The sequence below is a fragment of the Camarhynchus parvulus genome, chromosome 1, assembly GCF_901933205.1.
Source record: "Camarhynchus parvulus chromosome 1, STF_HiC, whole genome shotgun sequence".
Lineage (NCBI taxonomy): Eukaryota > Metazoa > Chordata > Aves > Passeriformes > Thraupidae > Camarhynchus > Camarhynchus parvulus.
The window spans coordinates 31,581,941-31,606,388 of NC_044571.1; the positions used below are offsets into that span (position 1 = coordinate 31,581,941).

The 24,448-nt window shown below is 39.3% G+C and overlaps 1 protein-coding gene across 9 annotated transcripts in view; it reads left to right on the forward strand.

Moving 5' to 3' along the window:
• The window catches only part of INPP4A (inositol polyphosphate-4-phosphatase type I A), a 110,335-nt gene extending 87,709 nt beyond the window's left edge, over positions 1-22,626 (forward strand). For all 9 annotated transcript variants that reach the window (XM_030952598.1, XM_030952513.1, XM_030952939.1 and 6 more), the window contains 8 exons: positions 1,134-1,306; positions 3,036-3,159; positions 3,988-4,114; positions 4,537-4,677; positions 6,016-6,113; positions 9,631-9,743; positions 10,098-10,252; positions 19,394-22,626. In XM_030952598.1, coding sequence (XP_030808458.1) covers positions 1,134-1,306; positions 3,036-3,159; positions 3,988-4,114; positions 4,537-4,677; positions 6,016-6,113; positions 9,631-9,743; positions 10,098-10,252; positions 19,394-19,526 — 1,064 coding nt within the window. In that variant the 3' untranslated portion in view covers positions 19,527-22,626. The remainder of the gene's footprint in view (positions 1-1,133; positions 1,307-3,035; positions 3,160-3,987; positions 4,115-4,536; positions 4,678-6,015; positions 6,114-9,630; positions 9,744-10,097; positions 10,253-19,393) is intronic.
• The last annotated feature ends 1,822 nt before the right edge of the window (positions 22,627-24,448 follow it).

Below are 24,448 nucleotides of genomic sequence, written 5' to 3' on the forward strand. Positions count from 1 at the left end.
TAGAACAAAAGCCAAAAGGATAGTTCTGTTACTTTTGCCAGATATGTTTCTGTTAGCAGACTTCCAGAGTTCCCCTCTTTGGCTGGTTATCACAGGAACATTTATTACTACTGACTCTTAGTTCTGCCTCTGAATCAAAATCCCAAAAAATTTACTTTCAGGGGCTTTAAGTGTCTCATTCATGCAGATTCTGGTCTGTACATTGCCTTGTCCCCAGCTGGGGTGGGAGTTGTGTGTGTGCTGTTTGTGAGCTCTGATGCTTTTAAAAAATAAAACATATTGTCCTGCCCTTTAAAAAGAGAAGGACTTTGACAACTCAGTTTCACTTCTGTGCTTCCTGTGCAGGAATTTGAACAGAATCCCTCTGGGTCATATGTTGTGTATTTCACTGGAAGAAAAGCTCCAAAGTACTTCCAACAATCTATAGGACTCCCATCTAATTCACTGTGTTTAATATTTCTTGTTATCTAAATTGAAGCCTTTAAAACTGCTCGGGAGGCAGGAAACACTTAAAAGAGTACCTACATTAATTTCTCACCTCACACCTTATTATTCTTAGCTGCAAGTAGGAGAGGAAGATCATCTTGCCTCACTGAAGTGGAATAAGGACCAATAAGGTGGTGAGGCAATTGAATGATACACCTATGAGGCTAGAGATTCAAAAGGCAGGGTGTTTGGGAGGAATCTCATTGACAGAAATGGCTGAGCAGATGGTCCCTATTTCTGTAATACAATGGACTCCTTCCTGTCTGTCCATGTATGTGCAGTGAAAGGGTTTGTTTGAACACGAACATGCAGTTATATACACTTCTGTATATAATTGTTCATGTTTCTGTTATGATTTGCAAATCAGCTATTGTACAGCCTGTTGTGTGGGCACAAATTCTGGTAACTTTTACATGGCCTGGAAAGTCATAACAGCTTTACAAAGTAAAATTCTCCATATTTTCCTCATGCAATAACCACATTGTAAGGTTACTTAATTATTACAAAGCAGGGAATAACTATCCAGCCAAAATAAAATAAGTTCAAAATGTGAATTATTTGTCCTGCAACAGGAAGTTTCTTCTTAATATGTGTTTGTTTCAAATAAAGTGCTTCCACTGCTGCTAATTTTTTTTTCTTTCAACCAGGTGAATGGAGTGAAGCTCTTTATCCCTTGCTGACCACACTCACTGACTGTGTAGCCATGATGAGCGACAAGGCCAAGAAAGCCATGGTGTTTTTATTAATGCAGGACAGTGCCCCGACAATAGGGCTCTGCCTGAGCCTTCAGTATCGCAGGGATGTTGTCTTCTGCCAGACTGTAAGCAAGCACATATGCATGATTTGATTTCACTTCCACATTGGGTGGGGTTTCTATGAATCTGAAAGATTATTCTTTCCAGAATTTTTCAGATCTCTTCCCAGGTTTGACACCGATTTCCCCTCACAAGCTGTGCTATCCTGTCCTTACTGGTTATGTGCATTTGATAATTCATAAATTAGGTGTCTCCTTGGATATACAGTCATTCACATTTGAAAACAAAAATTATTCGAGAACTACTAAAAGTACTAGTATACTAAAATATACTGCTGTATTCAGAAACAGCCTTTGCCTTCCAATGCCACCAGGCCAAAGCAAAAGTGAGGTGTGTGAGAGGAGGGCAAAAAGGCCAGTGAGTAGCAGGTGTACTCCCTCAGTTACCTTTGGTTGTTTTCTGCATTGAGAAACCCAGCAGGACATAGGTACCTAAGGACAGAAGTCCAGCTACAGGAAGAGAAATTAGTTCTGTAGTTTTTTCCCAGAAGTTCTGTTTCTGGACCTGCTGGCATCTCTTGTGTCAGACACTGACTAGCAGGTGTCTGCACTAAAAAAATTTCCACTGCCCACAGAAAAAAAAATCTTCTGCCTACTACACCTTTGTAGTGTGTCTGCTTTCCTGTGAAATCACTGTCTTGTTCATTTATTTCAAACAGTTTATTTCTTGGACATCATTGGCAGGGCTTTAGTCCAATAATGTAATATCAAAAATGTAAAACAAGTGACAGGATGAGAGGAAATGTCCTCAAGTTGTGCCAGGGGAGATTTGGAGTAGATATGAGGAAAAATTTCTTCATGGAAGGGGTTGTTAAGAGCTGGAGTGGGCTGCCTAGGAAAAAAAGTGGTGGAGTCACCATCCCTGAGGTGTTAAAAAATGTGTGGATATGGCAGTTGGGGGCATGGTTTAGTGGTGTATGTGGTGGTGCTGCTGGGTTGGACTTGATGATCTTAGAGGTGTTTTCCAACATTAATGATTCTTTGATTCTGTGACCGCATAGAGATAAAATCAGGGAATTTTCCAATATAAAACCCACCTCCTAATGCAAATAATTTTTAAATTCAATCCCTTGAATATGCTTACCCATCATGATCAGAACTTTATAACAAAGTCATACACCTGTATACATAGTATATGGCCATCACCTGGGAAATTCCTTTGTGGACAATGAATTAAGACTAGTATTAATCTTATATAATAGTACTGACCTTAGTACTAGATCTTCAGGATCTTGTTCTGAATATCTTGTAACATCAGAGTTTAAGTCTGCATAATACAAACAGATACTGCATTTTAAGTTTTCTCAAATGTCATTTTTGAAAAGCAGTAATTTATTCATACTCTCAAAATTCTTGGCCTGGAACTAGCTGTGTTGATTTTCTGTCTAAAACGAAACCAATTCTCTAAGGACCAACTTCTGTATTTCATTCAAATTGTAGACCCTACCACAAGTGATCGTGTTCAGAAACCAAGAAGGTGTGAGATCTACAGCAGCCCCATTTTGAGACAGCTTGTGAGATGAAGGCAGCATGCCCTGAATCTGATTTTCTGAATGTTTTGGGTTTTCATTGGTTGGTTGTCTTCAGCTGCAAGGAAAAAATGATGTCTAAGGGAAAAGAGTATCTGTGTGACAGATTTTATTGCACTTCTTATACATGCTGTGATTTTTGTTTGGGGCTGAAGAACCTTTTTTATTTTGAATCATTTCATTCTTTTCTGTTTCCTCTCTCACAGCTGACAGCTCTCATTTGTGGTTTCATTATCAAGCTGAGGAACTGCCTGCATGATGATGGATTTCTAAGACAACTCTACACCATTGGCTTGCTGGCACAGTTTGAGAGCCTGCTGAGCACTTATGGTAAAGGCACAGGGCCAGGGGGTGGGATTAGCTGTTGAGTCAGCAAATTCTGCATTAAATTGGCTACAACAAGGTCTCAGTGTTTGGGACAATCTGCAGCTCAGCTACAAAATGATTTTGAGAACTATAATGCAAAAATTGATTATAGCTGAAGTACTTAATAACCTAACAACTCTGGATTTCTTCACGCTTACTTGAATTGATTCCAAAAGATAAGTGTACTTCTTTTATAATAGAATGTCAAAGGTTTAAGATAGACTAAAATGTATCACAGTGGTCTTTGGGTTTTTTTCAGAAAATAATTGGATGAAAGTTCTGATAAGCTGGGAGAAACTATGCCCAAAATACACTTCTTGAATTTTCTTGAAACTTCTGTAGTCTTGCAGCACAAAGTGAGACTGAAGAGAGAATATAAAAAGGGAAAGTACTTCACTCAGAAGTGTTTCACTCCTGTGTCTCAAAAACTGTCTGGATACTGGTTAGGGAACGTTTTATTGGACAAATCCAGAATACCTTGTGCAAAAGATATCATGGCTCTGACAATGCTGAGAAGTACTTATTAGCATCACCTAACTTGGAAAATCAGCATATAAAATACTTAAAGAACAGTAGTCTGGACTGTTCTAGAAAACTGGTGTTTTCTAAACTTGCTGAACTCAAAAAATCAGCCATGACATTGTCTGGCGGTCAAGGGGGAGGCCGGGGCTGCAGCATTGCTTCATCTGTGGAACTTCTGTATGGAGTGATGGCCTGTTGTTGTCATCAAATTGACAAAGGGAAGTTGTGCATAACAAGTAATTACAATTCACTTTTTCCTCTTGGATTTAGGTGAGGAGCTGGCAATGCTGGAGGACATGAGTTTGGGAATCATGGACTTGAGGAATGTAACCTTTAAAGTAACTCAGGCTACATCAAATACATCTACTGACATGCTGCCAGTCATCACTGGAAATCGGTAAAAAACTTGATTGATGATAAATATACTTGATTCTTGATGAGTGGTAAATATACTTGATTCTTGATAAATATACTTGATTCTTGATGAGTGGGAACATGCCAAAATTTGGCTTTTTCTATCCAAGTTTGTAGAAGAACTGCAATATTAATGAGGAGAGCAAAATCAGCCATTGTCAGGAGATTGGTAGATCTGATGTGAATGTCTGTGAGGATATAAATGCACCATTACAGGTTGCTGCAGGTTTGTTTTTGAGCTCGGATAGATTTTCTGACTAGAAGCGAGTTGTGGCAGTTCCTCAGAGTCAGTTCTGACTAATGGTTGCACTATGTTCTAGGTGTTATCCCTCTTTAAACAAATAACACATTCTTGGAATGTAGCTTTTTGATCCTTATGTCTAACAGCTGTTTACTTCTTTCCAGTGATGGATTTAACGTGAGGATCCCTCTGCCAAGCGCCTTGTTTGATTTGTTGCCGCGTGAGATTCAAAGTGGAATGTTGCTGAGGGTTCAGCCTGTTCTTTTCAATGTGGGAATCAATGAGCAGCAAACCCTAGCAGAGAAGTAGGTATCCAGTCAGGCAAGCTCAGCCTTGCTGGCAGTTCAGCAATGGAACTATGTTGATGTGGAATTGCACTCTTACATAACTGACTAATTCAGTTTCTCCAATACATGAACATGAGAGCACTGTTCTAAAGGAATCTGCCAAATGCCAAACAAAAGGAGCTCCTTCTTTGTGTGCCACATAGCTGTGAAACTCCTTACTTCATGAGTTTGAGACTAGTCCAGGTTTATGTGATTCAGATGTGAATTTACAATGGGAGATCTGTCAAGGGCTAGTTAGCACACAGGTGCTCCTTGTGACTTAAGATCTCTGGGAGTGGCAGATCACTAGAGGCTGAGATCATTCTGGGTATTGCTGTGTATTTGCTGTCTTGGTTTTGCACTCTCCCTGAGACTCCCTCTCCTGGTCACTGTCAAAATTCAGGATAATAGGCAAGGTGCACCTCTGTTTTAACATACCCTTGCAGTATTAATGTAATGCAACACTGCTGTTGTAAAACTGAAAAATATAATTATGTAATTATATTTGCTAGGGAAACTTCTCAGTTCTGGAAGAGCTGGCAGATTCCCTCTGTTATGGCCACATCCTGTAAAGAGTACATTGGTAGAGCACTGCTCCAGTAGAGTACTCCAGTAAAGCCAGGCACATGCATGTTGTGACAGCAGCCTTGGTACCAGGCTGGAGTGTGCACTGTGGTGGTGGACAACAAGAAAAAGTCTTAACAAAAATATTGCAGCAATTACTGTTGTCCTCTGTTGCCTACAACGGAAGCCCAAGATGACTAGCACAGTTACAGATGTCAGCACTCTGTGTGTACATCTGTGTATGTGGATATATTTAGATAAGATGCATCAGGACATTGTTGACAATATTTATTACATTCATAGTTTATTAATCCTAGAGCCATATTTTTCATTTACATACCTGAAGTCAACATTCTCAGTCCTATCTAGTGATGTTATGGTTGTTATTATTAGTTTATGAACTAAACTATTAAATCCATTATTAAAAGTTTAAATTTAGGTTAAAAAGTTTGCCAGGTAGGAATTTAATATTGAAAGAGAGACATGAAAGCCAAAGAATTTTAAATACTATTTTCTACAAGATTTTTCTTATACCTTCCTTCCCTTTTCCCCCTCATATATTTTCTTTCTCTGTAATGAATCATTACAACAGTTCTCAGTTACTCTTCGCCTGGCCCTTGAATGGTTAGGGAACTCTTGGGATGAATCTTTAAACTGTTTTTTTGGTAGACATATTACCAAGTGCAGTTGTTTCAAAGAAGAAGAGAAGCATTTTACCTTGGGCTTAATTGTTCCTTTTTTCTCCTTTTAAAGGTTTGGAGACACCTCACTGCAAGAAATAATTAACATGGAAAGCTTAGTGAGGTTGAATTCATATTTTGAGCAGTTCAAGGAAGTTTTGCCTGATGATTGTAAGTATTTTGTAATTAATGACAAATTTGCTTGAACAGCACAACTCAGGCTGATTTTTTTCATTTGTTTCCTTTATGTTGGTTTTTTTAAATGTTGATGGTACACCAGCTTTAGTAACCTCCAAGAAATGATACAAAAATTTCTGGTTTAATACTTTAGTACTAAAGCAGAGTGGATTCAAGGTCAGACTGATTAATTTTCCTTTTTAAGGTTACTATTACATCTCTTTCTTAGTGACACTATGTACTGTATAATCATCCAGTTAGGCAGTGAGATTGTTGTAAGGTAAAGGTGTAAAAGTGGCAGGTTCTGGCAGCAGCACTTTTATCTGCAGTTCTTGGTGAAGCTCCCTGCACTTATGATAAAACCTGCACAGAGAGCAACTGCCAGTTTTTTGGAACTCAGTCACTTCCCTCTGTTTTTCTTTTGGCACTTCCCTGTAATTGTTGCATCTGCAGCCAACAACAGAGAGCCTGGAAGAGTGACAAAAGCTACATGCTTAATTTTTACTGGTTTTTTAATTGCTTGTCACTGCTTGGGCTTTTGTTGAGAAGGCAGTGGCCATAAGTGTTATTTACAAAAATAGTGAAAATTCATCAATTCATTATTATTACAATCAAACCTCTTCTAAGCTTATTTCATGTGCCCTACAGTTACAGTTTTATTCCAGAAATACAAATGCAACAGCATGCAACAGGATAGTAAGAATTCTGTCTGTTAAAGTGTGTTATCGCGAGTTTGGTTACCCTGAATTTTTTTTGATACAGCTGAGAGCACAACCAGCATTCCTCCATCCAGGCATTCATAAGGCTGCATAATAAATTCTCTGGAATGTTAGCTGCAAAGTTTAATTTTTTATTGTATAGTAGTCTAGCATCAGATTTTCTTGTATAATTCAAAAATTAACCAGTTTAAAATGAATTTTGTTCATGTCTCCATCTAGTCTTTTATAATAATAATTCCCATTCAGTTCCTTCCTCTCCTTTTTATTTGCTTGCCTTTTTTTTTTACTTCAGTCTCTTCCTCAAACCTCTTATGTTTGTTCCAATCATCTTTTGGCTTTTTGAGTTGTTTTTTTTTGGGGTATTTTTTTTTCTCCTGAAAGTTGTGATAATTTAGGATATACAAAATGAAGTGTACTTTTCTGTGAACCCTTATCAAGGGAGAATAGCATTTTACATTTAACTGCAAACCAGGTGATTATGCCCAGTTATGTAGTCTGTGGTAGGTAGAGGCAAAAGGAAAAACAAACAGATCATTCTAGGGGACAAAAGGTCCCAGTGAACTATCTGCTGGCAGATTGCAGGAAATGTTCTCTTCAAGAACAGTACACAAGAAAAGTTAGAAAAGTTGATTCCTTATCCACTGTCCATGTCCCTGTGTTATTAATACTAAATTCTGCAGAATTTCTAAGAAATTAGTCCTAGCTCCTTGTCCTTGTTCTGTTAGCTCTCCTTGTCTTTAGAAAGAGGAGATGGCCTGTGCCCTCTTGTTGTTTAGGGTATTGCTTTCTTTATAGGTGTAGAGTTCAAACAGCCCAGCCCAGGACAGGCACAATATTGTTAATTATAGAATAGAAATGTAGAATTCTTTAGGTTGGAAAAGCTCTTTAAGATCATCAAGTCCAACTGTTTCCCCAGCACTGCTAAGTCAAGTCCACCCCTAAACCATCTCCCCAAGTGCCACATCTCCATGTTTTTTAAATACCTCCAGAGATGCTGACTCAACCACTTCCCTGAGCAGCTTGTTCCAGTGCTTAACAACCCTTTCAGTGAAGAAATTTTTCCCAACATCCAATCTCAATCTCCCCTGCTGCAGCTTGAGGCAATTTTCTCTTGTCCTGTTGCTGGCTGCCTGGGAGAAAAGCCCTGCTGGCTTTCAGGTGGTTGTAGAGAGCAGTAAGGTCCCCCCCATAGCCTCCTTTTCTCCAGGCTAAACAGCCCCAGCTGCTTCTCATAAGACTTGTGCTCCACACCCTTCGCCAGCTCTGTTGCCCTTCTCTGGACCCCACTGAGGTTTCAGCACCTCGATGTCCTTCTTAGAGTGAGTGGCCCAGAACTGAGCACAGGATTTGAGGTGAGGCCTCACCAGTGCTGAGTACAGGGACACAATCCCTGCCCTGCTCCTGCTGGCCACACTATTACTGATTCAGGCCAGGTCACCACTGGCCTTCTTGGCCACCTGGGCACTGCTGGCTCATGTTCAGCTGCTGTCACCAGCACCCCCAGGTCCTTTTCTATCAGCAGCTTCCCAGCCACTCTGCCCCCAGTCTGTAGCACTGCCTGGGGTTGTTGTGACCCAAGAGCAGGACCTGGCACTTAGTCATGCTGAACCCCATAAAAGTGGCCTTGGCTTATTGATCCAGCCTGTCCAGATCTCTCTGTAGAGCTTTCCTGCCCTCCAATAGATCAGAACTGCTGCCAGCTTGGTGCCATCTGCCACTGAGTGAGTGCATTTGATCCCCTCCTCCTGATCACTGATAAGGATTTTAAACAGGGCTGGCTGCAGAACTGAGCCCTGGGGAGCCACACTGGTGGATGTAGCACCATTCACCAACACCCTGTGGGCCTGGCCATCCAGCTGGGTTGTTTTACCCAGTGAACAGAATGTCCCACCAAGCTATGAACACATCGTCCAGGAGAATGCGGTGGGAAGCAGCAATAAAGGCTTTGCCAAGGTCCAGGTAAACAATGTCCACAGCCTTCCCTCATCTGCTCAGCAGGTCACCTTCCTGTAGGAGATCAGGGTAGTGCAACATACCATTTGCTGTGAGAGGTAGGCCTAAAATAAAGCCTCAGGTGTCACTCAGGTAGGATTCGTTTTGTCACAATGTCATCTCTTACAGTGCATACCTCTGTGTTTGTTCAGTCACAACTTTAGTTGGTGTTCTCTGTGGTTGCTCCTTAAAAAAATTAAACAACAAAAAAGACAACTTATTGAACACTTGTAACTGATTGTCTGAAGTATCTTGCTACATATGTAAGAGATGATGTGCAACAGTTTAAACACAGAAGATGAGTATTGAAGGTACTCTGAAAAATTTCAACTACTTTATTTCCACTTAGTGAAATATTAATAAACAGATTATGACAATGTGGTGTCGTGTGGGTGTTTCTTGTAACTGAAAGCTGACCAGCTTGCAAATTTAAAATTGAAAATGTGAGCAGAATATAAAATATCTTCAGAGTTTCTTTGAAGATATACATGTTCTCCTGTCAAATCTGTGACACAGAAATGAAAAGACTATACCAATCTTGCTCCCTTTGTTCATTCTCTTATTATACTGCTATTAGATTCTGAGTCCCTGAAGTTTTAAATAACTGAAATTTATATTTCCAATTGAGTTTAATTAAGCATGAATTTGTTTTGTTGATGGTACTAAGTAAATCAGAACTTTAATAATTGTTCTAGTTTCAAGAAAACACAAATGTGTTTGCAACAGGCATCTAGAAACACTTTGTAAAAGATCTGTTGAATACAGATGAATAAGTCGAGTTGGTTTTGTTTCTTTTATAGGTCTACCTCGATCTCGTAGTCAGACGTGCCTGCCTGAACTGTTAAGATTTCTGGGACAAAATGTTCATGCAAGGAAAAACAAAAATGTTGATATCCTTTGGCAAGCTGCTGAGGTATTTATTCATCTAACCATCTCTGCATAGTTCAGCTGATTTTCTGTACTCATATGTATTTGCCCCTTTTTTATTACTGGAATGTTTGAATTTCTTCATTTGCTTGCATGTAGCTTGCAAAGGCTGCCAAGGCTAGACCTCCTCTGGAATGAGACATGGGGAAATAAAGCGTATTTTCCGTGTCAGATTTTCCCCTCAACTCATACAATGAAGTTCTGCTCCCTCAAACATGCCAAACTTTGACATTGAAGCCCTAGAGAACATTTGTGTCTGTCTGAGGGGAAGTTCAGGTGTTGTCTCTGGCAGGAAGTTTTGCCTGTAGAAGGAGTCATGGGTTGTCTATCCCATTTCTAGATATGCCGCCGACTCAACGGGGTTCGGTTCACGAGCTGTAAGAGTGCCAAGGATAGGACTGCCATGTCCATCACCCTGGAGCAGTGTTTGATCCTACAGCATGAGCATGGAATGGCTCCACAGGTCTTCACTCAGGCTCTGGAGTGTATGAGGAGGTAAGAGTTTGACCACATTACTTATTCCTAAATAAGGAACCATGCAAACTGCAGAGGAGTGATGGTCTCTGTTTCCATCAAAAGAAAAAAAAAAGTAAGCTAAAGTCAGGAAACTGTAAAACTGACTGCTAAAATTCATCCCTCCTGTGCATGTGAGTTGCATATGCTAAAGCTGGTTCTTACCAGATTTATAGCAGATGGGCTTGAGTTTTCAGTAGAAAATTAGGAGTTTTCGAACAAGCATGTAAAAATATGTTTTCCCTTAATGCTGAGCTTACAGAACAGGAAACTGGTGCTTCTTTGAAAGTTGTTTAATGATGACTTTACCTGAGCTATCATAGCACTAGGTTTCTAAGTTCTAGATCAGGGAGATTACTCAGGGATGACCTGTTTTTTATTCTTTGAAACACAGACACCTGCAGTTTGCACTGGTTTGCCAGCGTACCCTTTAGCAGTGAAACACTGCTCACTGGATGAAATGTCAGTATGAGTGTTTCACACTATATAGCAACCAAATTTCATCACAATGTGTCAGTGTGCTGTTGTCATATCAAAATAATGATGTTCTGTATTCTGAAGCAGCAGAGATGTTTGCAGAATTAAGTACTGTACTTAAAAAAAATCTGTTTACTGTTGTTCAATGCCTTGTTTCAAGCACTGCTGGAAAACTCCGTAAGTCACATACCAAAAGAAAGGATAAGAAATCTAGCTTTAGTCTTTATCAATGTAGTTCAACAATGCTGTTCAGTCCTGTTTTTCAACATTCACTCTTATCAAATGTACTGTACTGTGTGTCTTTTCACCAAATTCTCTAGAGTGTTCAATTCTCTTATCCTTTCTGTATGTTTTTGCTGTTTGACCCTTTCTTACTCTTCAGTTACCTAGAAGAAAAATGTCTCATATAATAACACTTGCAGCCTCTTACGCTAGTAATTTGGGGGTTTATACCTACATCTAATTGGAGGTACACTGGACTTCTTTATGTTCCATTTTTGCTGCACTTTTTGCTACATTGTCACAGAGTTAGTACAGTACATGAAAAGTGCAGTCAGAAATTAAACCTTGATATTAGAAACAATACTTGAAACAGCTCTGTGAGAGAGAATTTACATTAACTTAAAATGGACTAAGTGGTTCTCAAACATCTTTATTTAAATTGTGCAACTTGTTGACATAGACATCTGAAACTGCTATATAGTTTCACAGTTGTGTATATAATAAGAATAAACCAACCGGGAGAAATAATGGGAATCTTGTTACTTTCTTCAAATTCTTTACTGGGTCACTGGGTTTTTAAATGCAATTATGGACACAACAGAGAGAGAGAGAGAGGTTAATAATAACATTGTTTTGGTCCTCCAGTCTACCAATTTAATATAACGCAGGATCAGATAAAATACTGACCCAAGAAAAATACTGCTTTGTGTTGGCCTACACAGGGATATTGAAAGAGGGCCAATTTAATCAAAACCTGTGGCCTGAGTGTTCTACCAACATCAGGGACTTGCTCTTGCAGGTGAAGGACATGATTTTTTCTTCTGTTAAATCTTTGACTAAGAGAGATTGTGCAGGAGAGATACTGACTAGTCCAGAAGGAAAACCAAGATTAGACCATCTTCAAGCCCATCGCTTTTCCTCACATCTTATTGCTGTTTGGGATTGGTGGTTGTGTTTTTAAAGTTATTTCTCAATTCCACTCAGGAACAATGGCACAGAATTAATAAAGCTTAATGAGAGAGATAGGATTATGGAACAAATATTTAGGAGTTCAATTCCACCAAATCCCATTGCAGCCTGTTTGACCTGGCCTAGACAACAGATACAGGATAAGAAAGGGTAGCAAATTGTACCCAAATTGCTTCCAGGGCATTCAGAAAACCTGGGTTTTGTTTTTTTAACTTGAGTCTTTTATTTAAGTCTACTCGGAAAGGAAGGTTTGGTTCATTCTTAAAGACTTTTGAAGTTTCTGAGGCATTTGGAAGGACAGGGAAGAAGTACAAGTAATTTGTGAGACTCAAAGTATTTAATCTCTTTTCTACTGACAACTTTCCAGAGAAAAAAAGCGTCCTTGCTTATACCAGTCTTTAAAAAATTAAGAAAGCATCGTCTTCTTCCATGTGATGTTGGTCTTCAGAGGTGTTAGTTCCCACTTACTTGTCCTCAGGGACTTCCCTTCTTTCCTAGTCTTGTGATAATTATGTATCTGTGATAATTATGTTCAATGAGCAGGGAAATCAGGGAGGGAATGTTGAATAATGTTCTAGATTCTTGTAGAAATCTACAGATACAAGTTTGTGGCTTTCACCTTAGAAACAAATACCCTGTTACAATAAAGTCATTTTCTGTAAATAAGTTACAGCTTTTCCAGCCCAAATCAAACACACAGTAACTCCCAGCTCACAAATAGTAAAATCATGATGATATATCTGGAAGTCCAAGCTAAGAGGACATGGCTACCTGACCAGTGAAGGCAGAACAAGAGTCAAAGTCCAGCTGGCTCAGGTAGCCTTTTCCATCTGCAGCCCACATTCCCCACTAGATCTTTGACTCCCTGCCCTCCTTCTTCCTACCAGATTTCTGTCTTGTCAGAAATGCCAGTGGAGCTGTTCATGGGAATATGCTCTAAGGCAGTTTCAGTCAAGATCATTCTGGGTAGCAAAATCTTTTACATGTTTCAGGTAACCCAGCTAATTTTCATTAAATGAAATAAATTAGGAAGGTGCAACACAAGCAGTTTAGCCAACAGAGAAGGGCCATTTTTGATAGGGACTCTTGAAAAGCAGCTGGAAATGAGGTGAGGAAAATCACCATGGTGCTGACTAAAAGGATTACATAATAAAGTCCTAGGACTCATGTTTGGGTATGACCACTCACTGCAATAAAAGACCTGTGATGACAAGCTTGGTTGGATTTCATCACTTATTGACCTGCTTTAAGAATAAAATCATATTGAGTGAAGCTAGGCCACTTGGCAGATGCCCACCCAGGAGCTCTCTACCATCCCCCAACAGGACAGAGGGAAAAAAATCTCATGGGTTGAGATAAAGACAGGGAAATCCCTTGCCAGTTACTGATAGATAACTGGCAAACCAGACTCAGAGAAAAAAATTTTATTTCTTGCCAATGGATTGGAGATGTCAAGAAATAAAGACAAAAATTTGAGAACCTTGCCCTCCACCTCCCTTCTTGTCCCAGGCCAAAGTATTCCACTGCTTCTTTTTCAGCTCCTCTATGGGCCAACAGTGACAAGGAAAGCACTTTCCAGCTCTTGCCTCCATTCCCACCATATGTGTCTGTGTATATGTCTTAGTGTAAAATTGAGTAACATTATACTAATATTTAATGGTGGAGATGTGGCATGTGGTGTTCATAATGCCAACTTAACATTTTTAGCCTTTCTTTTTTACCTCTCCTATTGTTTTACATTTTCTCTATATTCTAAAACACTTTTCTTCCTCCAGGCTATTTCATTGAGCCTTTATCCACCACTTTCCAGTAAACACTAGGTTTCCACTGGCTGATTCTCCTGAGCACACACACACTCTCCCCACTGCCACAAAGAAATTGGGATTTGTGGGCATCACAGATTCAATATAGCCTTATCCGCTGTAGGCACCAGGAGTGAAAATGTCTTAATCACCAATTTGGATCAAATCCAGATCAGAAATACAGTTGGTTTAGTTCCTTGCCCACCTAATTCCATTTGACTGGATGTGTCACCAGCATCTGAATGCTCTTTCTTTTTCACCAACTCCAGGGTGTGTCTGATTTCTGGCAGGACACTGTCTGATGCTTACATAACCCTACTACTCAACCATCAAGGTTATGGATGGTTTGTTATGGATGGGGCAAGTGCACAAGCTTGAGCAGCATCAGGCTTACAGATTGTATTTAGAATCACAGCATCATAGAATTGTTTGAGTTGTAAGGGACCTTGAAGATGATCTAGTTCCAACCCTCCTGCCATGGACAGGGACACATTCAATTAGACTAGATTGCTCAAAGCCCCATCCAGCCTGGCCTTGAACACTCCCAGGGATAAGCATCCCTGGTTGCCTCACCACCCTCAGAATAAAGAGTTTTTTCCTTATATCTAATCTAAACCTGTTCTCTTTCCCTTTTAGCATATTCCCCCTTGTCCTGTCACTACATGCTCTTGTAAATATTCTCTCCCTCTCTTTCCTCTAGTACTAGAAGGCTGCAATACCATCACCCCTAAGCCATCTCTTTTCCAGGCTGAACAAACCCAATTCTCTCAGCCTTTCCTTGTAGGAGAGGTGAACTAAAAATAGAGTTGGAGTGCTCAGGGTATAAGAGTGATCCAGACTTGAAGACCACAGAGCCAACCAGGCTACCTGAGGAGCTGTTCTTCACTGTAGCCTTTGGTGCTCAGTGTAAGGAGTGGGTGCACAATGAGATGGGCTTTGCAGTCAGTCTTCAGAAATAAGCCTATTAATATATCCTTGAATTCATGTCCAAGCAGAAAAATAGTGGGTGTTTTTTGGTTTTGTTTTAATTAACGTGTTGGACAGGTAGTTAGGAGGTTAAATTAAATCACTGCAGCCCACATGGAAAGATGTTTGAAAGGGTCAAATACTACAATGGTTATTCATGTTCAGCTTGCTTTTCAGAGCTCCACTTCTTTGCAGCATGCCAAAGCATGGCAGAGCAGCATGGGGTACTATTGCTTGGTAATCTGAAAGAATGAACATGGAAAACCATTAATGTTCAACCTACATGTGTTTATTTTCACTAGACTACAGTACTTCTTTCTTATTTTTCTCTTTTATTCTCTTTCCCTCTCCTTATTTTTATAATTGTACTGATACATATTTTTGAGATGTTTTTCCACTCTTTCTTTACTTCATCTTCTGGTTCTGTTGTGCGTTCTTCCATGTTTTTTCATTTTCTTGACCGCCTTGTGTTGCCATCTCTTTTTATCCATCCATTTGCATGTCTGTCTTCCGTTCTGTTTTATTTTCCCTCTTCCCAAACTTCTTCCTTTTCACAGCATTGGAACACGGGAGATAGTCACCCAGAAGAACTTGAGTGGCTTGGTGCCCATCCGAGATTTCAGACTAGATCCCAGCCTCCTCTACTCTATTCCTTTACTAGCTCTCAGCCCCAATTTACTGATTGTGTGGCTGTTTCTGAGCATAGCATACCTGGTGGCCAGATTACGTTGCAAGTGAAGATAGAGTTCAAAAACAAAAAAAAAAAAAAAAAAAAAAAAAAAAAAAAAAAAAAAAAGAAAAACAACAAAAAACCACAAAAACAAAAAAGTGCTTGAATGTGTGTTGCCACTTGGTACCTGCTGGACAAAGGAATGTGTCATAGCATTGTCTGCCAAGAATTATTATTATGCCTTACAATTTTACGTTTCTATTGTACTAAACTGTAAATATACATCAAATTATTTTATCAAAAACAGTTGTATTGAAACTTTAAATTATTGTTCTGCTTTCAGTGCTTGTAACATAGTCTGACATTGGCCTGTTACCTCTTTACTTTAGCCGGCCTGAAGATCTCTTACCAAATACAGTTTTGTGTTACTTGTTTCATGTATTCCAGAGAAAGGAACTCTGTCTGAAAAGAATTTGTATCTTTTTGTATATTTAAGGTGTATGCTAATCTTGCCTTTCATTTTTATGAGGTACGAAGAGAAAAATAAAAACATGGGTGGGGTTTATAAGAAATTGTAAGAAATTTATTTAAAGAAGTAACAAATTTATACTTTCATTTCAAAGCATAATATCCAAATTACATTATTGAACAGTTTGTAGAAACATAGTCTTGTTCCTTTCTCATGGTTAAATATATTCTAATAGACTAGAAAACACTCATAAAACAACTTGCAGTGTGCTGCATGCAGAATTATTTCATTCTATTTGTAGATCTGCATTTTGCAATGTATTAAAGACATGAGGAAAATGAACCTTGTGGTTAGGAAGGGGACGTGACTGGCATTAGCCTGCTAATGATCCATTATCTATTTTAGGTGCTCTGTTATAGAACTTACTGTGAAATAGGGGCATCCTAGAAGTTAAAGATAATGGTCTTTAATTTTCAGGCAAGAAGTGGGAGGTATCAGTTAACTCCTTTAGTAGGTGGGTTTCAGGTTTTCCACTGGGCTTTATTTTAGATACATTAGACTAAATATTACTGTTACTTCCATTTTTAAGCGTTGCACAGCTTTAATTAATTATGATGCTGATAGTGGCTTAGTGATAAGCGAGCAATGGTAAGTTAGCATTTATTTAAGTGGTGAGGCTGAAGTGGCTTCCTAGTTTAGTGATGCAGAGTAATTGCAGATGAAATTTGATCATCATTTATATATAACATCAAACTAGGGGAGGCCTCTATAAATGGAAAGATTTTGTTGGTGCTGTGGTCTGGCAGAGCTTGTCAATAGCAATAGCTGATAAAAAAACTAACCTCATTTAATGTAGTTTGATAACTTCATAAGGGGTTTTACTTTGCTTGGTGCCTGAGATGACATTGGGCTTCTGAGGAGAACTAGTACTGTGATTTGTATTTTCTACTATTTAACTTGTTCAAAAAATATAGATAGCTTTAGCTTTTATTATAAATTTTAATGGAACTGAGAGCTGCTGAGAGAATTATGCTGAAATTAAAAAAAAAAAAAAAAAAACCAAAAAGCACAGTTAGAATAAAAATTAGAATTAAATCCTAAATTTGGATTTAATTATTCTAACTGAAAAAAAAAGTGTGTGGTTATATTTGTGTCTTCATGAAATCAGACTGTGCAGTACATTATCTCAATATTTTTCCTCACTATTCTTCCAATTTTGTTTTTAAAAGAAAAAAAACCAAAAAAACACCACAAAGACATATATGTTTATCTATATATATATAAAGCACGTATCATATTTATTTTTAGTTGCAATGAGTTTTGGTACCTTGGTACATCCTCACGGCTGTTGAGGTTTATCATGCTGTGGTGGTTTGGGACACATCCCTGTGCTGTGCTCATACCTGATGCTGCTGTGTCTCCACAGAAATCCCCTGTTCCTTATGGTTAGCACTGGTTTGTTTGCTGGGGGTGCCCCAGTCTAGCTTTTTACAAGGTGAACAGTTGTCACGTTGGACTGTGGCCTTGATTTTGCAGTGTGGGGATTGTCCTGGGTTCAGTCTAACCAGATGTGAAAGTGACTTTAGAATCACAGAATATCCTGAGTTGGAAGGGCCAGGGATCAGTTCCTGGCTCGGCACAGGGCAGCCACAGCTGTGCTGAGAGCGCTGTCCAAGCCCTTCTTGCACTCTGCCAGGCTTGGGGCCACAAACACCTCCCTGGGCAGCTGTTCCAGGGTCCAGCCACACTCTGGTGGCAGGCACATCCACTGAGCTCCCTGAGATTATTAATCTGTTTAAAGTATGAAGGTGCTGCTCGTGATTGCCACTAGGGTTGCAGTAAAACCACCTTAAAACTGTTTGGAATGAAAGCCCAGACTTCTTGGAAAAAATGTAGGTTTTTTCTTCTTAATTTCAGTGGGGACAATTTTTTTTTTTCCTTTTGGGACCTGATCTGTGCTTTTGTTAAGGAGTTCAAATTTAAGATGCAGTAGTGCATCCTCCTTATATGCTTCCAAGAGAAGATGCCATGTGAAATGTGGGAAATAAATCCTTGTCACTGTATCTGTGCCATGAGGGACACATGCAATAACCAGATGCAGTGAAATGTGATATGAAGAGAATGATTCACTTTGCAGTTAAAATGCTCACCTAGCATCACATATTTGCTAGTTAAACTTACTGCTTTTATTAGTTCTCTGAAGTATGAGTTGTGCAAACTTTTGATGTATCTATTTGGCTGCAAGAGCCGTCGGGGGAGTTTTGTGAAACACAAACCAGTGCCAGAAAAACAGTGTCATCACAGATGATCCATTCTATAAAAGGCAAGCACAGAATGTGCTCCAGAGACAAATTTCAAACTTAGTTAAACTATTCCTTAAAGAAAAAAAAAATTACTGTATTTTATGAAGTTAAACTAGGTGTTACATACAGAACACAGTTACAGCCAGTTTCATGAACCAAAATTAGAAGAATGGTGAGGTCTGTAAGAGCATGAGAGCTTTCAAACAGAACCAGAATCCAAACCCTCCTTTTGAATCAGACGATCACAGCTTACCTGGTAAATGCTGCAGCTGTCTCCAAGGCAGGACTAATCTGACATTTCCACCATAAGATGCTGTACTGTACACTTTGCCATGAAGGTCTAGTAGTCATTGTTTAGGTTCCAGTCCTCAATCAGGGATAATAATTCTCCTGCAAGCCTAAATTGATTTATAATATATATTTAAAAGATAGTGCTTCCTCTTTGTATGTCTGTTTTTGGATATAATCAAAGGAACTGTGGATTAGATTTACAAGTGTAAAGAAGCCTTATAACTGGAGTAGTTTTCTATTGTAGCACAGAACCTCTTTGTAATGTGGGGCAGTTGCACCAAAATATTGGGTGAAAATTAAATTCTGCACAGCTTTGTTTCTTTGGGGTGATGACTGTCAATGCAGCCAGTCTTTTTTGCACTGCTATTTCATGATTAGGATTTTTTTAGATTGCTTTGGTTTTCATGTCCATTTATGCATGCAGAGATAACTAGAAACGCATACGTTATTTTTGTATCAGCTCTAATCTTTAAGTAAGTACTTATATTACTGACATACAGGGAACAATAAAATTACTTTAAAGCTCTTATAGAGAGATCAGCAGGTTTTGGTTTTCAGCTTTATGTGTTAATAAATTAGCAGAACTGCTTTTAAGCAATCCCTGGGGATCCCTTGTGCAGTGAATGGCATGTGAACTCCACAACAGTGTACCTTAAAATACATGAAACCGGCGTGAAGGAGCCTTTTCAGTAGATGTGCTGCTGCTTTCTAGAAATGCAAAACTAGCAATCAGACATAGCTTGTGTCCATTCTGTGTGCTTCTTACTGGCATTGTATGATGAATCATCTCTTTTAATATTTGCAGTGGCAAATTAATTAAACGCTCATTAAATATAACCAACTTTATTTTAATGCTATAAAATAACCAGTTCATTTCATCTTAGTTTAAGTCTTTTTTCTTTTTTTTTTTTCCCTTTTACTGCTGTCATTTTTTGTGCTTGTTTTTTTCCCCAGTGAGGGTTGTCGCCGAGAAAATACAATGAAGAATGTTGGATGTCGCAAGTATGCATTTAATTCCCTGCAACTGAAGGCTTTCCCAAAGTATTACAGGCCTCCAGAAGGAACTTATGGAAAAGTTGAAACATAAGCATACTATGTCCTTTAATTGCTGTTCCATTAAAACATGTGGATACACTCTAGATTAACACATGATTTTGTCATCCAGAAGAGATAAATAACCTTTTTGTCTGTTTCGTTAGGTCATACAGAGCATGTTACTGAATTGGAATCTATAGTAACAATTATTCTGACACCTTAGCTTGAGAATAGTGTGATGACTCTCTGCCCGTTTCAATAGCCTTCAGTGTATGTAAGATGAGCAGATACTGTGCTACTTAATAATTACCTATATGCAAATAGCTAGGTACCTCCTGGATGGGCAAGGACTCTAGGAACGGCATTTAGGCAGCTGTTTCCATAACATCTTTTTATACTGAGTTGATTTCAGATTGAGCTTTTCCTAAACTTTTTAAAACTGAGAGTAAAACTCAAAAGTTGTAAATAAAAAGGATCCTAGACAGTTTAGTAACTGTAGAATGCATTGTTACAATCAATAAAAGGGGGTTTGATTAAAAAAAAAAATTCAGCACAGTAAGAGCCAGGAGAAAGAATTGTTTTACTGTATATAGGATGCCACCTTCATGTATGAAATTAACAACATATAAAAGACCAGACATGTGAGGTCTGGTTTATAATTCTGTTCAAATAAATTCCTGTCATCTTTGGCAGATAAGGCCTTGGGCACACAACTGATTTTTAAAAGTATTTCAGAAACATCATGGTGTTTAACTATTAATGCCAGCATCAGTTCCCCATGCCCTTTCCCACTCTAAGGCAAGTGCAACAAGCAAGTTGCTGATGTTGCACATGATATGTTCAGTATATTCCATGGTGTTGTACATTAATTAACACATATTTACCCATGTTTTTTTAATATCACTTCTGGATTGTAAGCCTCAGTGTCTTGGGGTGTTACGTTATTTTGGTCAGCATACGATTTTTCTGTATTGGTTTTGTATGTCATTACCAAAATGCTCAAAGTGCCCAATGCATCCCCTTTGCTCCAAAATCAAAATTGGTTTCTGTTTACCTTTGCATTTCACCTGTTGAGAGTCCTGGTGGGGGAAAGTGTGGCTGGTGTCAGGGTATTTCTGAGGAAGGTAGCAATGCCCTGTGTTGATAGAGAGGAACTGCTCAGTGCTACTGCTCGTGCCTGAGAACCACAGGTGGGTTCTAGCTTATGACAAAGGTGGTCAGTTGGATAGCATTTGATAAAAAATGTTCAACAGATCTCCTCTGAAATAATCTCCCAAAGAATGCCTTTGAAGCTAAGATAGCATTTTAAAAAGCAGCTAAATGTTCATTTCCAAATTTTAACAGGATCCAGTAATCTCTAGCTAGTTTCATTCAGCACACTGTCCTTTCCTTCTTGGTTCCTAAAAATCAGAGTTTTAGAATAGAAAAAATCTGCCCATTTTTTCTTGGGGGAGTAGCAACAGCCAGGTAAGTATATGGCTGTTTTCTGATTTCTTTCTCCCTCTCACTGATGTTTGTCTGTGCTGTCACTGCTCTATCAATCAGCCATGTTCATTCTGCTCCCATGTAGGTTTGGGGGTTACAGGCCCAGCAGTTTTTGCATTTTGCTTTTTGCAGTTTAACACTGAGCAGCATGTCACAAAGCCAGGTCAGAGAGTTCTGCTGAACTAGGCTGTTACCATTATTTTAGACTTTTTAGGATAACAAAACATGGAATTCTGTGCAAAAGCAATGTATTGTAGTACCTACCCTAGGTCTGAACAAATCATCTACAGTAGAACAGTCCCTCAGAAATGTTGCAAACCCTGTTTGCCAATTAATAAATGTTGATTTTGTTCTATTTTTTGCTAATAAGTAAAGAAATATATGATGAAAAATTTTTCAGTGGAATCTCTTTAGACATGCTACTCCATTAGTTCTGCTCAGCCTTCAGTCCCTGGCCCATTATTAAATGCTACTTTATTTTTGTATAAACAATGCTCTTTATATCCCTTAGTTTTTATGAGTTGGTAATTTTATTTTGTCTATTTCAAACGTGGTTTATTTTAAGTCCTGTATTGTTACACTAAAAATCTCCCAATGTTCAACTTTGGAAGGAAATTACAAATGTCTCTTGTAACATTTAGCAGCGCCGCTCTCTTAGACGGTGCCCAACAATCATTAGACCTGCTATAGAGCTTAGCAATCCTTTATTTATTTTGTATGGCAATGTAATCTGAAAAGTTGCTGAATTTTGTCTGGAGCCGCAGCCCTGGGTGCTGTGGGGCTGTGCCGGGGTGCTGAGCTGCCAGTGCGGTGTCTCCTGGACACGGCACCGCTGGGATGGGCACGGCACTGCCAAGAGGGGCATGACTCTGCTGGGATGGACATGGCACTGCCAGGATAGCCATGGCACTGCCAGGATGGGAACAGCACTGCTGGGATGGACATGGCACTGCCAGGATGGGCACAGCTCTGCCGAGCTGGGCACTGCCAGGATGGGCATGGCACTGCCAGCATGGACATGGCACTGCCGGGATGGACATGGCACTGCCAGCATGGACATGGCACTGCCGGGATGGGCATGGCACTGCCGGGATGGACATGGCACTGCTGGGATGGACATGGCACTGCTGGGCTGGGCACTGCCAGGATGGGCAGCTCAGGCTCCTCCTGAGGGCAGCGCCGACAGCGAGGGCTCGAGCAGTGCCTCCAGAGAAAACTGTGACACGTGAAGTCCACATGGGACCCTCACAAGGGGGAAGGGAGCTTTTCTGTTGCACAGGAGAGGCAAATCTAAGGATTACTGTAAAATGAAGTTCTGTCTAATGTTCCTTTTTTGAGTACATTTTTTAAATTGTAAAACATACAAAGGTAAAAGAAGAAAACTGTTGCCAAGTATGTTCTGTGTATGTTCTGTGAAAGTACCTACAGCACAGTTGCCTTTTTTTCATTTATACGTGTAAAATTATTGTATTATATGACACAGTTTTGTCCCAACACAACTGTATTTGCTATGCTTTGTGCATTGAAATATTTTTATTTATTTGGTTTTGGGCAGTATTAATATATCATAAACATATGGCTACTGTTTTATATATTCTAGTTCATCCAATCCATGTATGCTGTAAATGTGCTAGTCTTTAGGATGAAAACCAATAAAGAACTGACAAGAATAACAATGGTGGCTTACTTTTAATATGTCTGTGGTAAGTGAAAATAAACACTTTCAGGCTCCTTGACTTGATACACTTTTATCTGTTGGAGAGCGTATAAAGCCAACTTGTGTAGGGAGTCGTTTTACACAGATGTGCAAGTCAGGAAGTAGTTACTTCTAACCCCTGCTAAAGAACAGCTGATACTGATTTTCTGTAGTTATAAGTGGGGCACCAGCTTGTCCCACATGCTGCACATTGTGCAGCAGCAGTTCAGTAAAGAAGTGATATGAGGTATTTTTCTTCCTGAATTTCATCTACTTCCTCCTTGAATATTCTGTGAGAGCTTCCTGAGCTTTGTTCTCTGTTCTTTCACTTTTCCTTCCATTAGCAGAATTTTTTCTCTGCTGCTGCTTCCCATTGAGCCAACTCATCCCTCCAAGTAGCTTTAGCATTGTGCTGCTTTTCAGCAGGGACAGGTTGTCCTTGTTGATTGTCATTTTGATTTCAAATTAAATAAAGTTTATATAACAGTGTAACAGACAATAATTCAGAGCATTCCGATTTCTGTAAAATATGAAGAATAGAGCACAAAAATAGAATTCTTTTTCCACTGAGAGTTTGGGAACTGCCAAATAGAATTTTCTTTGTGTGAAAGAGGGCTGAGGAGCATTGGTGGAGCTCAGTGAATTAGTTTTTTTAGTTATATAAAAGAAAAAACAATAGAAGATAAAAACCCACACTGCTTTCATTCAAAATGCAGAAAGAGAAGATGCTTGACAGGTAGGAATTCCTGAACTGCAAAGGCAAAATCAGATGCATATATATAGATATATATATATATACACACAGATTTTAAAACTTCTAATTGGTGTTCTAAAAGTATCTACCAGTATTATTCTTATTTTTAAAATGTGGGCTGTTTAAAAAATGGGTGAAAATCTGACATCTTTAAAAGGCTGTTGAGAAGTGTCACGTGTTTGAAGCTGGTGAACGTGCTTCCATAAAGATTGCTCCATTTGGAGCCTGCCATGACTCTGGGTTCCCTGGGCACCTGGGGCTGTGTGAGGAGCCTCTGTGTGCCTATGGGCTGTGAGTGATCCCATGGGGAGCTGCTGGGAGCAGCAATGACCACGGGCTCTGCTCTGGAGCAGAACTCCATCTCTCCCCGTGACTTCTGCTGCCCTTCAGGCAGGGCTGGAAGTGCTGGTACAGGAGTCTGTGTACGGCCACCAGCAGCATTTCTGAAGGAATTACCTGGTGCCACAGATGTGCTTAAAGTCTGAAACATGTACTGTGACAAAAGAGAGGAAATAGTCATAGATGAAACACAAAAAATGCATGAGAGAATAGAAAACCAAGAAGGGTACAACAAAAAATAGCAAACCACTTGTTTAAACCAGAGAAAGAGTCCTCATCAGAAGAAACTGTATGTAATTTTGGTGACCAAGGGTGAGCTTTTTCCACCTTTTTCAGTTTGTGAATTCCTAACTATATCTAAGACTTGTATCTTAGAAACTTTGTATCTATATATTGTTGCTCACTGCATGTGGGTTTGCTTAAATTCTCTCTTCCCAATGAACTACACGACTCCTAGGCAATGAAGGGGAAAACATAACAGCAACCTCTTGTTCTCACATTGCTTTAAATGTCAGGAAAACAATTCCAATTCATGAAATATTTTGCCCTTCACAATTCGGGATGGATGCAGTTTATCCATTTATTCACAATGTGATTTGAAGAGGGGTAAGCAGAAAATGGGTGAGTAACAAGAATGAATGACATGGACACAGGGGTCAACCTGGGACCTTTCAGCCTGGACACCAGGAATGGCCATAAC